Here is a 16184-nt window from a genome sequence, read left to right on the forward strand (position 1 = left end):
TGTGGTCCTGGGACACTGGATTGGACCACAGTACAGCACTGAGCAGCCGCAGTCATAAGGGGCATCCTGTGTCCTTCCAGTTTAAAGAAAATTCTTCTTTTTATTTTTTGGCTGCTGCCATGCGGCACGTGGGCTTCTTAGTTCCCTGACCAGGAATCAAACCCACGCCCCCTGCAGTGGAAGCGCGGAGTCTTAACCACTGGACCACCAGGGAAGTCCCAAGAAAATTCGTCTAAGGCAGGGAAATAAAAATTACAAGTTGTGTATTCTTTAAGTCTTCCTTGGCTTGAATACTTGTTTGCTAACTGTTTAATTATTATTTTTTGCATCTATGTTTATAAATAAATATGGCTATAATTTTTCTTTCTCATGTTCTTTGTATTCAGTTTTAAAATCAAGATTATTGTGGACCCCGGAAGTGCCAGCGCTGTGGGAGCTGTCACCGTGGACCGTGGCAGCGGCGGCGGCAGTTCAGCGCTGGCAGTGGAGCCGCCGGGGAGGGTCAATGCAGCACAATGCCAGCTCTGCCCCTGGACCAACTCCAGATCACCCACAAGGACCTGAAGACAGGGAAGCTGAGGACTTCACCAGCGCTGACCTGGAAGTGGGTGGATTGTGGTTGACAACAGCTGAGACGCAGCCCGGCCTTCTTCCTGTTATCACCGGCCCCCCCGGAGAAAGCAGCCCTTATGTAGTCAGAGGAGAAAACTGAGCTCATCTTCTCTTCTTGGTGAACAAACACCCCGAGCATAAGGCAGACCGGTATTTTGTGCTATACAAACCGCCCCCTAAAGACAACATTCCCGCCCTAGTGGAGGAGTAGTTGGAACGCACCACCTTCGTAGCCAATGACCTCGACTGGCTCCTGGCCCTGCCTCACGATAAATTCTGGTGCCAGGTTGTCTTCGACGAGACCCTGCAGAAGTGCCTGGACTCCTACCTACACTTTGTCTCCCGAAAGTTCGACCAGTGGGCGGCCCCAGCCCCTGAGGTCATTGACATGGAGAAGTGCCTCCACCGAAGTGTTTTTCTCGCCTTCCTTCGCATGTCCACTCACAAGGAATCCAAAGATCACTTCATTTCCCCCTCTGCTTTTGGAGAAATCCTCTACAACAACTTCCAGTTTGACATCCCAAAGATCCTGGACCTCTGCGTGCTCTTTGGAAAAGGCAACTCCCGGCTGCTGCAGAAGATGATAGGAAACATCTTTATCCAACAGCCAAGTTACTATAATGACCTGGATGAAACCATGCCCACCATCCTTCAGGTCTTCAGCAACATCCTCCAGCACTGTGGTTTGCAAGGGGACGGGGCCTGCGCCACACCCCAGAAGCTTGAGGAGAGGGCCCGGCTGACCCCCAGCGACATGCCTCTCCTGGAATTAAAGGACATCGTTCTCTACCTTTGTGATACCTGCACCACACTCTGGGCCTTTCCGGATATCTTCCCTTTGGCTTGCCCAACCTTCCAGAAACACGACTTCTGTTACAGGCTAGCTTCCTTTTATGAAATAGCAATTCCCGAACTGGAGTCTGCAATTAAGAAGAGGAGGCTTGAAGACAGCAAGCTGCTAGGTGACCTGTGGCAGAGGCTCTCTCATTCCAGGAAGAAGCTACTGGAGATTTTTCATATCCTCCTGAACCAGATCTGCCTTCTCCCAGTCCTAGAAAGCAGCTGTGACAACATTCAGGGCTTCGTTGAAGAGTTCCTTCAGATCTTCAGCTCCTTGCTGCAGGAGAAGAGGTCTCTCCGGAACTACGATGTGCTCTTCCCTGTGGCCGATGACGTCAGCCTGTTGCAGCAGGCCTCGTCAGCCTTGGACGAGACTCGGACCGCCTACATCCTCCAGGCAGTCGAGAGTGCATGGGAAGGGGTGGACCGAAGGAAAGCCACTGATGCCAAAGACCCACCGGTGGCTGAGCATCCTAACGGGGTCATGGAGGTGGCGGAGGCGGTCAGCAGACCGTCTTCACTTCCCCAGAACTCGGAGGAAGAGGAGTGCCTGGGGGCAGCGGCTGCTCCAGGCCCCGCCATGTGCGGCGTGGAGCTGGACTCACTCATCTCCCAGGTGAAGGACCTGCTGCCAGACCTTGGCGAGGGCTTCATCCTGGCCTGCCTGGAGCACTACAGCTATGACCCGGAGCAGGTGATCAACAACATCCTGGAGGGGCGGCTGGCCCCTGCCCTCGGCCAGCTGGACCGCGGCCTAGACAGACAGGTGAAGCCAGACCCGACGCCCCTGCTGACGTCTCGTCACAACATCTTCCAGAATGTTGAGTTTGACATGCTCAGCAGGGACTCGGTGGACCTGAGCCGGGTACACAAGGGCAGGAGGAAGGAGGAAAGCGCACAGAGCCTGCTGAACGACAAGCGGGGGGTGGTGGTGCAGCGGCGGCGCTACGAGCAGTACAGCGTGGTGGTGGAGGAGGTGCCAATGCAGCCAGGGGAGGACTCGCCTTACGACTGCGAGGATGAGTATGATCCCACATATGATGGCAGCCCAGGTGGGCGCCAACGATGCAGACTCAGGTGATGATCTCCTCAGCTGCAGGCCCTTCACCATCCCTCAGGCGCTGAGAACCAAAGTGCCCAGAGAAGGGCAGGAGGAGGACGAGGAGGAGGAGGAGGAGGCTGAGGACGAGGCCCCCAAGCCCGACCATTTTGGGCGGGACCCTGTAGCGCTGCGGGGAAAAGCAGAAGCCAGGCGCATGGCCTTCCTGGCCAGGAAGGGGTACCGGCATGACAGCTCAACGGCAGTGGCTGGCAGCCCCCGGGGCCACGGGCAGAGCCGAGAGACAACACAGGAACGCAGGAAGAAGGAAGCCCACAAGCCACACGAGCCAACCACAACCGGAGAACCGTGGCTGACCGCAAAAGAAGCAAAGGCATGATTCCATCCTGAGGCCGCTGCGCCAGGGCCAGCCGGACCTGCCAGGCTGAGGTACCATAGCCTGGGGCTTCCTCACCAGTTGGCCCCCTGCCAGGCCCCAAGTTCAAGTCCACCCCTCGACAGCCTCAGCTTCGCAGCCCCTGAGAAGGCTGCCTCATCGTCTGCCAGCCGGCCGTGAGCGCCTTCCTGCAGAACACATAGCGCCTTTATCCACAGCGGAGGAACCGTGCGGCCAGCGCGCAGGTGCAAGGGATGGGGTTGGAGCCCCAAGGCCAGTCCCCAAACCTCGTGCAGCCAGACACCACGTCCCTTTCTCCCTGGACAGCAGGAAACCTGTGCATTCAAACACAAAAACAAAAAACACACAAAAAGCCCTGCGAATAAAGTTTTTGACCCTTTCAAAAAAAAAAATCAACATTATTGTAACTGCCCAAAATCAACTGGAGGAGGTTTACGTTTTTTCTATTTCCTGAGAAACTTTAGTTCTGATCCTTATAGGGTTGATTGAACTCAGCATAAAACCTCCTGGGCTGGTAACATGGTATGGTTGTTTATGTGGACATTTTAACTAATAATTGCATTTCTTTAATGGTTTAAGGTTAACTCATATGTTCTATTTCTTTTTTAATAAATCTATTTATTTATTTAGGCTGCGTTGGGTCTTTGTTGCTGCGTGCAGGCTTTCTCTAGTTGTGGCGAGCGGCTGCTACTCTTCATTGCAGTGCGCAAGCTTCTCACTGCCGTGGCTTCTCTTGTTGCGGAGCACGGGCTCTAGGCGTGCGGGCTTCAGTAGCTGTGGCGCGCAGACTTAGTTGCTCCGTGGCATGTGGGATCTTCCCGGACCAGGGCTCGAACCTGTGTCCCCTGCATTGGCAGGCGGATTCTTAACCACTGAGCCACCAGGGAAGTCCCTGTTCTATTTCTTTTGGTATCGTTTCTATTTTTTTTTTTCTAGAAAGTTGTTGTTTCTGCCTAATTTTTCAGATTTATTGGCATAAGTGTGTTCATAGTATTCTCTTCTAACTTTTTACACCTCTATAAAAGGTATGGAGACTTTTTACAGTGTCTAAAGTTATGAACCCATTTTATTCATAATGTACTTTATTTTTGCTTTCTCTTTTTTTGCAGAGATTTTTCAGCTTCATCTGCTTCAAAGTACTAGGTTTCGACGTTAATCCTTTTGCTATTCCCTTTTCTTGACCTGATCACTTAAGCTTCAAATATCAATTTTTTTCTTTTCTAATACATGCATAGGACACAAATTTTCTCTTAAGTACTGTTTTCGTTATATTCCACAAATTTGCTTTCTATTGTTTTAAATAATCAATGAGTTCTAAATATGCCCAGTTTCCACTACAATTTTGTCTTTAGCACATGAATTATCTGTCAATGTGCTGGTCTAGGTGAAAGCAGGGATCTGACTCAAATCCTGATGACTTAGCTTGAACCCACTGGAAATCAATATCCAACTGTCTGTGGGTACGAGGGTCAATCAGGGCTCAGCCTTCATCACATCCCTAAGAAACAAATGCATCTCACACAAAGCAGAAAGAACATTAAAATTTTACTAATATTCTTGGAAAGATGAAGGAGGAGAGTAACACTTCAGGGATGCATTAGTCAGGGTTCAACCAAGAGTCAGAGCATATACGATATATACATTTCATATAAGGACTTCTCTTTTTTCCAGCTTTATTGCGGTATAATTCACAAATACAATTGTATATATTTATAATATACATGATGACTTGATATACATATACATTGTAAAATGATGACTACAATCAAGTTAACACATCTGTCACCTCACAGAGTCAACTTTTGAATGATAAGAACTCTTAAGATCTACTCTTAGCAAATTTCAAGTCTCCAATACAGTATTTGTAACTATAGTCACCATGCTGTATATGAGATCCTCAGAACTTACTCACCTTATAACTGAAAATTTGTACCCAGTGACCAACATCTCCCCATTTCCCCCACCTCCTAGCCCCTGGCAACCACCATTATACTTTCTGTCTCTATGAGTCTGACTTTTAAAAAATTTCACATATAAATGATACCATACTTTGTTTTTGTTTTTCTCTGTCGCGCTTACTTCCTTTTTTTAAAAAATTTAATTAACTAATTTATTTATTTATTTGTGGCTGTGTTGGATCTTCATTGCTGCGCGTGGGCTTTCTCTGGTTGTGGCGAGCAGGGGCTACTCTTTGTTGCGGTGCGCGGGCTTCTCACTGCAGTGGCTTCTCTTGTTGCGGAGCACGGGCTCTAGGTACGTGGGCTTCAGTAGTTGTGGCACGTGGGCTCATTAGTTGTGGCTCACGGGCTCTAGAGCACGGGCTCAGTAGTTGTGACACACGGGCTTAGTTGCTCTGCGGCATGTGGGATCTTCCTGGACCAGGGCTTGAACCCGTGTCCCCTGCATTGGCAGGTGGATTCTTAACCACTGTGCCACCAGGGAAGTCCTGTTGGGCTTATTTCATGTAGCATAATGGCATCCAGCTTCACCCACATTGTCACAAACAGCAGGATTTTCTTCTTTTTTATGGCTGAATAATATTTCATTGTGTGTGTTTATATATATATATATATATGTGCAATATTTCTTATCCCCTCATCCATTGATGGGCACTTTGGTTGTTTCCATATCTTGGCTATTGTGAATAATGGTGCACTGAACATGGGATGTATCACAAAGCAATCTCTCTCTCTGACATACTGATTTCATTTCCTTCTGGTATATACCCAGAGGTAGGATTACTGGATCACACAGTGCATATAAGGGTTTCTTACAGGGCTCTGACTTTCTGCAATTGTGGGGGCTAGTTAAGCAATCTCCGTCAGGTGTTGTCTTATGTCTGTTGCTGAAGTCTTCAAGAGAGTAGTTGGGAAGGGAAGATGGATGTAAAGTGTGGGAGAGTGAGAATAAGCTGGAACCCTCAGGACAAGCTGTGGAGCACACGAGGGTAGACAGAAACCCATACAATCATTCTTGCCTCTGACTTTAGTGGTCTGGGTGTCCTGCTGAGGCCCTTCCTCTGGGAGCTAAAGATGCAATATGATGCTGGAGGGGGATGTGGGGAAAGTCCTGGCAGCTGCAGGCCCGGTTGCTGCTTCACACCAGGGTGGTGAGTTGGGACAGCACACCAACACTTGAGCACCTAGAAAAGGTGCTGGGGGCCTGGTCCAAAACGACTGGGAAGGGAACTCTGGAAAATGTCGTTTGGCCTGGCCAAGCTCACACATTACAAAGCTACCACAAGGGGGCGGGATCCTGAGAATGTGGTTGGGATGGCATGGAATCTATAGGATTGACATTTTAACATTAGTGAGCCCTCCGATCCATGAACATGGTATGTCTCTCTATGTATTTAGGTCTTCTTTATCTTCTCTTAGTGGTGTTTTCAGTGTATGGGTCTTACACACCTTTTCTGAGATGATGTTTAATGCTCTGTTTTCAGAGACAGATTTCTAGTAATAGATCAGCAAACACTTCTATACTGCTTACTATGGGTCAGGCACTCTTCATAATACACATAGATATAAATATAAACAAACTCACTTGAGCCTCACAACCACCTATGAGGAAGTTCTACTACTGTCTCCATTTTACACTATAGGACTGAAGCTCAGAGGGGCTAAGTAACTTGCCAAGTGTCATAATCCAGCAGGTGGTGGAGAGGGGATTGGAAACGAGGCAGCTGGCTCCAGAGCCCCTACTCCCACCATTACACTATGCTGGTTGGTAGTAGCTAGCAAGGTTCACACAAGAGTCCAACAGCACAGAAAACAAGACTGACACTCTGAATGGAAGATTCAATCTTATGTTCAGATTTGTTGAACTAGTTCTTTGAACTACTTCTATGACACGGCAAGGTCTCTCTCTCACAACTGCTGTGGGGGGAGGGATGTTTTCATCTCTGTCTTACATTATTCTGTATTTATCAAGATTAGCAAATTTTTTAGAACAAGTCCATGGAACTTCATCTGTAGTGGAAAAGCCAGTAGCAGGTTGGTCGAGTCAACTTTTACAGGAAGAAAGGGAGTGAGAGGTGATAGGATTTCACTTAAAAAAGAGTTTAAAGCAAACATACTGTTTTCATCTTGTCCCTAGTGTACTGAGCAGGACCATCCCCCAACACACACACCAGCCATGTCCTCCATCTGCCTCTTTCTCGTCTGTAGAAAAACTTTAGCCTCCTAGGCCTTTCCTGAGTTCCAAAGAATAAATTTAATCAGAGAAGTGAGAAAATGCAGGAAAGGAAATGCAAGGAAAGCAGTCAAGCAAGACCAAATAATATAATAGTTTAGCCATTAAACAAAGTCAGGGACCTTTAGTTCCTCCTCAAGGGCTATAGATAATATTCTGAACCATATCCTTTGATCTGTTTTTGCAGATACTGAAACCCCCACCAGTGAAAGATGTTAATTTCATGCTGACCACAAGCACGTAGACCCCAGACCGTTTGGAACCAGAAGGTTGAGGGTGTTGACTCCCATTTACCTCACCACCCACCAATCAGAAGAATATCCACGAACTGACCACACAGCACACCACTCCCCTCCCTCACCCGGTCTTTAAAAAAATTTTCCCTGAAAGTCACTGGGGAGTTGGGGGGGGGGTCTTTTGAGCACTAGCTGCCTGGACTCCTTGCTTGGCGCCTGCAATAAATGCTGCACTTTCCTTCACCACAACGTGGTGTCAGTAGACTGGCCTTACTGTGCGTGGGCCAGTGGACCCAAGTTTGGTTTGGTAACACTAGTAATCAGGGAAATACAAATTAGGACCAATACAAGAGCTCCTTCCCACATCGGATTGGGAAAGATTGACGAGATTCATTGAATGGACTCATGAGCAATGTTCTGGGGGAAAGAACACAGTTCTGATGAAGCATGGCTCAGGCGGTCTCCGTTCCCCTCATACCCCTCATGGCCTCCTGAGCTCAGCCGTGGTCACTGTGCCCCTAGCCAATGCCCATCAACAACACAGCTGATGAAGAACCCAGTGGGATTCTATACAGCAATGAGAACTGATGATAAGAAGCAGAATGGATGAACCTCAAACATAATTGGGTGACAGAAGCTGGACTCCAAAGGTTCTGGGGTGTGTGAGTACATTTATACAAAGCACAGAAAAAAGACGAACCAACCTATTGTGTTAGAAATCAGGAGAGTGTTTATCCTGGGGTAGACAGGGAGATGGAGTGAGATGGGGCAGAAGGTGGGTCCCCAGGGGCTGGACTTTTCTGTTTTATGATCTACCTGGGACATTCATTTTGGGAAATTGTGCATTTAGCTGTCTGTGCATCACACCTTAATTAGAAACTTCCTTATAATCCCACTGCAGATGTGTTTGCATGCACATCTGTCCTTAGTTCATGGAGAAAGGTCTGGACAGGTACACTGGACAACCGTACCAGACAACGTGTCTGGAGAGGACTGGGTAGGATGAACACAGGGAATGGAAGAAGAGTTTAGCCATTAAACTCTTTTCTTTCTAATTTTCTAAGATTTTCTTTCTAATTCTCTTGATTATAAGTTGCTTGAGTGTTTTACTAGAAGCCTATAATTTGGCTCATCTGTATAAAATATTTTTTAATACACAAGAATGGAGTCCCAATAATTTTTATTTTTGTGGTAACTAATATACCCCACCATTATTTTAAGGACCGCCCCCCCCCAAACCCCGAGCTGAAGTGCAAGGACACAGCCTGTGACCAGAGGAGCTGAACCAAGGGCCAGATGGGCTCAGAGATGGAGTGAGCAGCCGTGTTGAGAGCAGGGTCCCAGGCCACTGTCTCAACAGATGTGCTCTCTTTCCCGAGACGGGCTGGGCTGGTTTTCAGAGTGCCAAAGGACTGGGGCAGCTCCTCCAGTAGCAGCTGAACATGGGCTTTCTGCTCTAATAGAGCAAGGATGAACAACAGACTCCAGACTCTGTGGAGGCAGGGGGAAGGACAGCAAGACACAGGGGGACATTTGCTCATCTGCGTTGACCCAGGGACTTGGCTCAGGGTCCAGGGTGGCATTTCCAAGAAAGGCTTTTTCAGGCTATGGTCATGTGAGATGACTCATGCCAGGTCATCTTGGAGATGAAAGTCCCAGAGGGTGGAAGACGATAAAGGCCTTGATTCATGCTGGGTCTGAGACAGACAAAGAGAAATGAAGCTTAATAATTAGGGAAGAACCTGGAAGGGAAGAGGCAGCCATGAGGGAGAAGAGGAGGAAAGTGAGGGGGAGAGGAGGAAGATAAAACACGCTGGGCAGATGAAGAGAAGCAAAAGGGGCCCAAGAGAGGAAAGAATGGAGGCAGGGAGGCTGAGGGAGGGAGGGAGGGACAGGGAAGAGGGGACAAAGCAGAGAGTGAAGCTGAAGTGAGCGCACGGAGGACAGAATTGTCCCAGCTAAAAACTAGTTAAAAACAGTTTCCATCCTGTTGTGTTCCGTTTTCGCTCACTCACTCACGCCATACTGCTTTTCACAAATGATTCCCTTCTTGTTAGCTTCGTATCGTGCACCTGCTATTTTTCTCTTTTGAAACACTCCCTAACACTCCCTTCCTTTGTGAGCATCTTCATTCCAGAGAGAAGGTCACAGTGTGATAACCACGGAGACCACAGAGCCCATCACGGGACCACCGGATGCCAATCTTGATGGTTTTGAAATGTTCCGTGGATGAAGAAGGCAGGTCCTGCACCTACCCTGTTCCTTATCGACAACCCTGCTCCTTGAGGCTGATACTGTAAGACTCCTCACTTCCCCCTCCAAAAGGAGGACACAGACTTGAAGGCATTAGCCCGCCATGGCCTCCTTCGCCTGGCAAAGCAGTAAAGCTATTCTTTTCTGTTTCACCTAAAACTCTGTCTCTGAGATTCAATTTGGCACCGGTGTACAGAGGCTGGGTTTTGGCTACAGAAGAGAGGCTGCAGGAGCTTCGCAGAGAAAGGAAAAGCTACAGAAAGGAAGGTCTCCCCAGAAAGGGCGGAAGGTCCAGTGATGGGTAAACTGGTAAGGAGGGAGGGGCCAACAGGGAGGAGGGCGGCTCACCTTGGGCGTCCTCAAGCATCTGTGTGCAGACTGGGCCAGGCTCAAAGGGCTTCCCTGGGGGTCCACTAAGTCTTCCCAGCATCCCACAGACTGCGATGGCAGAGGAGACAGTCAGTTTCCACGAGGGGAGCAGAGGCCCTCCCTAACCTCCGCCACACAGACCCCTCTCCAGTGCGTCACCCTCACCCAGAGATCCTTCCGGGACTTCCCTGGTGGTGCAGTGGTTAAGAATCCGCCTACCAATGCAGGGGACATGGGTTCGAGCCCTGATCCGGGAAGATCCCACCTGCCGCGGAGCAACTGAGCCCGTGCGCCACAACTACTGAGCCTGCGTTCTAGAGCCCGTGAGCCACAGCTACTGAAGCCCGTGCGCTTAGAGCCCGTGCTCCACCACAAGAGAAGCCACCGCAATGAGAAGCCCGCGCACCGCAACGAAGAGTAGCCCCAGGCTTGCTGCAATTAGAGAAAGCTCGCATGCAGCAACGAAGGCCCAGTGCAGCCAAAAAAAAAAGTCTTTCCCACGTGGACTCCGAATCTTGTCCCCAGTGTCACCTACAGTCCTAACCCAGGCCCCTCCCCCACGCTCCCCCTGAGGGCTGGCTGGGCCTTCCCACCAACCCCCACTGGGCAGCTGACCCCGGAGGCCCTGATCCTGTGAGGTCCAGCCCTGCGCAGGGTCCCAGCTCCTGCCATCTGCCGGGACGTCGCTGTAGTAGAGCTGGGGCTGCAGAGTCCTCAGGCCACGGTCGCTGTGCTCATCAGGAACGTGGTTGGGGTCTGAGCACATTCAGAACAAAGGCTCCAGGAAATGTACCACGGGACCCGGCAGTGCCTCGTTGCTTCCAGCTTCTCGGGAATGTTCGAGGAGAATATGAAACATGTCTCCACACAGCGAGATTCCTATCAGATGGAAGGCCACCAGGCTCAGTCTTTTGGAACCCTGTTCTCTCCCACAGGGACGAGAAGGCTGGTTCATTCATTGATTCCCTCACCTGTTCAACAATGGCTCACTGAGCACCTACTCGGGGACACACTTCAGGCAGGAACCTGGGATACTAGGGTGGACCAGGCACAGTCCTGCCCTCAAGGCAATCCCAGTCTGGATCCATAGTGACCCCCACCCTCTCCATCCCACAGACCCCCTCCTATATCTGCCTGTAGACACAGCAGCCTGGACTTTTGCCCCAGCAGCTACGTAGGGGTGTCGCCCTGACACCTGCAGTCAAGTTGGGGTGGAACCAGGGGTAGTCATCAGTTAGCCATTAATAAATAATAAACTGTAAACTGCCTTCACTGATCAAGCTCGCCTTAACTATTTTTACAAAAACTTGCATGTACTCTAAGCTTAACATAGCCTAAACAGTAAGATGTTTGCCCAAGTTGTTCTTTTAGGAACTTGGAGTCAGCTGTGTCCAGTTTGAGCTCAAGCCAGTTAAAATTGGTTAAGACCACTGACCCTCCAATTGGGCATGTGTGAGTGTCTGCTGGGAGACCTTTTGACATCAGAGGCGATGCTGAAAGCTCGGACTTTGTACACTGGTGCTGAATCAAATCTCGGAGACAGAATTTTGGGTGAAGTAGAAAAGAATAGCTTTACTGCTTTGCCAGGCTCCTGCCCTCGAAAATGTGTCCCAACCCAGGAGGAATTGGTGAGGAGATTTTTTGTTTGTTTGTTTGTTTGCATTGGGTCTTCGTTGCTGTGCACGGGTTTTCTCTAGTTGCATCGAGCAGGGGCTGCTCTTGAGCAGGGTCTACTCTTTGTTGCCGTGCACGGGCTTCTCACTGCAGTGGCTTTTCTTGTTGCAGAGCACGGGCTCTAGGCATGTGGGTTGTAGTAGCTGCGGTACACCAAGGAAGTCCCTGGTGAGGAGTTTTATACCAATAGTTCAAGGGTGGGATTGCTGACAAGATTAGGGTATGTGCAGGGCCGCTCCTTCAATTTGGCCTCTGGTAATCTCGAACCAGGACCCTGCCCCAAGGCTGCACTATTGTTTCTTGACTGCTCCTCCCTTGTCTCTGTATCCCCTCCCTCCTCTGATTATCAACTGTTTGAACCTGCCCTTTGGAACTCAGTGAAGGTCATGGAGGCTGAACAGAAAGGCTCCCGTGCCCAGGAGCCTCACAGGGTTCTGCTTGGTTTCAGAGGGTCAAAAACTCCACCCTCATCGGGAGCTGGTGCTGCCATCTTTGGACACTCTCCCCATCTTCATGGGGAGCTACCCTGTAGCTTAGCTGCATCTGTGCAGAACGACAATTGCCTCACCTTCTTCTTATCTCCAATCACCTTTCCCCATGCTCCCCGCGCCTCAGCTTTATCTCATAAATACCCCAAGCCCTCACCATTTCTCCCGTGTTCTCTCTTGGATGCCTCCTGAGTAAACCTTTTCTCTGCTGCAAACCTTGGCATCGCAGCCTTTGGCTCACTGTGCGTGGGGCAAGCAAGCCTTGTTGGGAGGCAACCATGCCCAGGGACAAGGCAGGACAGAAAGGGGGGGATGTACTGCAGGTGGCCATGGTGGCAGCTCTGCTCCAGAGGCCAGTGGGAACCACTCTGGCTAACTCGTGGGCTGGTCTTGGCCACACTAAGCATTGTGGAGTGCTCTGAGGGGCACCCCAGGACTCAGGTTTTCATCTTTGTTGTCTCCACCCAGCTCCACACTGCCAGCATCTTTGGTAAACTTAGTGGGAGGAAAGGTGTACAATCAAGAAAATCCCACCCAGAGCTTCACCTTTGAAACCAAGTAGGACCCTGTGGGTTTCCTGGGCATGAGCCTTTCTGTTCAGCCTCCATGACCTTCCCTGTGTTCCAAAGGGCAGGTTCAAGCAGTCGCTAATCAGGGAAGAGAAGGGATGCAGAGACAAGGGAGGAACAGCCAAGAACAATAGTGCAGCCTTGGGGAAGGGTCCTGGTTCCACATCAAGGGATACACATAACAATATCTTTGAGCTCTTTACAGAACTAAGACCTCCAACACATGGAAGATGTAGCGTTCTTCATTCCAGGGATGACCACCTGAGGCCAGACTAAAGGAACCAGAGAAATTCATCAAAAGATTACCTGAAACCAGATTAAAGGGGTGCAGGCCCTGCACACACCCTAATCCTTATCAGCAACCCCACCCTTGAACATTGGTATAAAAATCCTCACCCAGTCCTCCTGGGTTGGGACGCACAGTTTTGAGGGCATTAGCCCACTGTGGCCCCCTTTGCCTGGCAAAGCAATAAAGCTATTCTTTTCTACTTCACCCAAAATTCTGTCTCCAAGAATTAATTTGGTGTCAGGGTACAGAGGCCGGATTCAGCTTCAAATTTGGCGCCCAATGTGGGGCCGACTTGGGAACAGCCCCAGGAGGGTCCCCTGGCTTGATCGGATGCTCTGAGGTTTTCTCCATGCCATCCTCTTTCAAGAGAGCAGAGGACTGCAGAATTCCTTTAGAGGCCAGACCGCCTGGGACCCTTGCCTGGAAAGGCCAAGCCCTGGTCATACCCCTTCCACCATCCCAGCAGTCAGCACTCCAAGTCAGGAGTGGGCAACAGAAGAGGGACCATCCTAGCAGCTGCCAAGGCCACTTTTGCCTTGAGGACACTCCCTTCTTCCTCCTGCCTGCACCAGCCCGGATTTCCTACACCGAGGAGTTATTTGGGGGAAGGAGAAAGAGTCTGACATCGAGACACCTCTGCCAGAATCTGGGTAAGTCCCCTGGATGTGCACTCTGGGGCTCCTTCAACTTTGTCCCTCTGAAGAACTTTTGGCTACATCTGGGGAACATTCAGTTTCCATCTGGGGATTTTCCGTTTTGGAAATCCCACGCGTAAGGCACTGCTTGGACTAAGGTCACTGGCTTAGTGGGACTTGGAAGCAGCCACTCTGAGCTTTGTGTTGTCTGATTTTTTCAAATTTTGTTTTTTGTATTTGTTTCTGTTTTGTTTCTGGTATAAGTCTTCTGTCTGCTGGTGAGGGTTCTGGTTTGTTTCCAGTCCCTGCGTGAGTGTTTTTTGATCGGATATGGGAAGCATTTCCTTGATTCCATCTGATAATTTTCCCTGGGGAAAATTTTGGCAGCTTGGTCGACCTATAGTGATAAACCTATGACTAAGACAAGAACGCGATTCTATTGTAATTCTGTTTGGCCAATGTACATTCTTGAAAGTGAGGAAAGGTGGCCAGTGAATGGTAGCCTAAATTATTATACTATTCGTCAGCTAGAACTGTTTTGTCACAGGAATGGGAAGGCTGGGACTTCTCTCCACTCCATGTGGGCTAGCCACGCTGGGTTCAGTCCCTTGTGGGAACTGAGCCACCTTGGGCTCCCTGAGAGCCAATTCTGGGTTTGTTCTCTTTTAAAAACTGAGCCAGTCTGTTTGGAAGCCTATGTCTGTGAATGGAAGTGGAATTTTTAAACTATACCCCCTCTGATTTTCTGTCTGTGCAGCCGTAGCTTATCTGCTGTTTGTGTTTTTTCGTGTATTATTTTGGGGTGAGCCACTCTGGGAAAATTCTACCTGCTCCTTGCGAGCCACTTTGAGACCTCTGTCTGGGAGTAGAAATGGAATCTTTGGGCTATTTATCGATTGCATTGTAATCAGATGTTTAACCAAGCCCTTTTTAAGTCTTTCTGTCATTTATAGATAGTTATTATTGTGCTCTGATGCCTTTGCAAAAGTGCTTCATCTTTAAGAAGATTTATGTGAAGGACCATTTTGACAAGTACAGGTCTCATAAATTTCATATCATACTGCTGAACTGGGTAAGAAATTAAAAATCTTAACGGAGAATCTGATGGCTTCATAAAAAGTTGAAAAAGGATTGGTCACTGAGTGAACTGGTGAATACAGTTATAATGTTTATGGTTTTTTTATTACTTTTTTTTTTTTTTTTTGGACGGGAAAGTAGGATTCGTTGGTGGGCATGAGTAAGGAAGAGACAGTGCCAAGTCTCTCATGAGTGCAGGGCCCATCATTTATCCAGGGAGCCACGATTAGGGATATATTTGACTCCACAGCCATCCGGGATGAGCTGCTTTTCTGCCACCATATTTTCAAATTCATCCACATTAAACTCAGTAAATCCCCACTCCTTGGAGATGTGGATCTTCTGGCGGCCAGGGAACTTGAACTTGGCCCTGCATAGGGCCTCAATCACATGATCCTTGTTCTGCAGCTTGGGGCAGATGGACATTATGACTTGGCCAATGGGGGCCCTGGCCACTGTGCCCTTGGGCTTTCCAAAGACAGTGCATATCCCTGTCTGGAGCCTAGGTTGGGCACAGCATGCCAGTCATGAATGTCCACTGGAAAGGGCTGTCTCCAAGGTCCCTTAGGGAAACCCATACAAGCAACAGGCTGCATACACTACCAAGGAGGCTGCTGTTTGCAGCCATTGTACACTGGGGAAAAGAGCATGGTTGACTTAATTGACTGCAGATTATTACTGGTTTTGATCTGTGTTTTCCAGACATAGAGAAGCCCTTCCCCTCAAGCTACTTATGAGTTAGAGTAATTGGATAAATTACACCTCTGTAAGAAAAATTGAAATATTCTTTTTTTCTCTCTGCCTGGTCCCTCCAGAAACTGGAGATTCTTGTGTTCTGAGCAGCCTTATCAGGTGAATGGGAAAGACCATCTCCTGGCATGTGTAGGAATCTTGATATTTCGGCAACTTCTAGAAAGGAGAAATCCACGAAGGCAGAATCTGATGGCAGGCTTATGTTTCAATAGATATGAAATTCTAGTTCTGTTCATTGAAGTCTGTATTTATGAAAGTTATTGTGTTAATCACACTTTTGCCCTGATGTTTAGGAGGAAAGGCAAATTACCTAGTGAAGTTATCAGAGTGTAATTACCCATGATTTATCACTGTTTGCTTTAGGTCTACTGCTAAAAGAGTATATACAATGCTTGTGTGACAATTGGGTATAAATGATAAAATGTATGGCCTATAAAGCATTTCTTCATTAACATACCTCTGAGCTTGTTCACAATACCTGATCAATTTTTCCCCAATGTGGATTAACTAGGCAAATACAAAGGAGGCCTAGCACCAAGGGACATGATCTACACCAGGGGCAAACAGCTGAATTACCCCAGCATTGAGGGACAGATGTTTTGATCATCAATGTCTTCTACTGAAAGACTTGCAATCAAGAGAGGGCATGATGAAAGAAAAAAATCTGCACATATTGAGGTATGAGGAAGTCACTGGCTTATACATGGTTTAACTTAAATTTTACTCATCAAAGCAGCCTGT

The 16184-nt window shown here is 48.6% G+C and overlaps 1 protein-coding gene and 1 pseudogene across 1 annotated transcript; one reads left to right on the top strand and one right to left on the bottom strand.

Annotated features, from left to right (window-relative positions):
- The first annotated feature begins 491 nt into the window (after positions 1-491).
- LOC133101487 (activating signal cointegrator 1 complex subunit 2-like) lies at positions 492-2902 on the top strand. The gene is given in 4 exon segments (XM_061206327.1): positions 492-608; positions 899-2500; positions 2502-2829; positions 2832-2902. Coding segments are annotated over 4 exon segments (2094 nt in total). The 5' UTR covers positions 492-515.
- A 12334-nt stretch (positions 2903-15236) lies between these two features.
- LOC133101817 (small nucleolar RNA SNORA70) lies at positions 15237-15361 on the bottom strand (annotated as a pseudogene).
- Between the last annotated feature and the right edge of the window lie 823 nt (positions 15362-16184).

Source organism: Eubalaena glacialis, chromosome 11 (assembly GCF_028564815.1).
Source record: "Eubalaena glacialis isolate mEubGla1 chromosome 11, mEubGla1.1.hap2.+ XY, whole genome shotgun sequence".
NCBI classification, from domain to species: Eukaryota; Metazoa; Chordata; class Mammalia; order Artiodactyla; family Balaenidae; genus Eubalaena; species Eubalaena glacialis.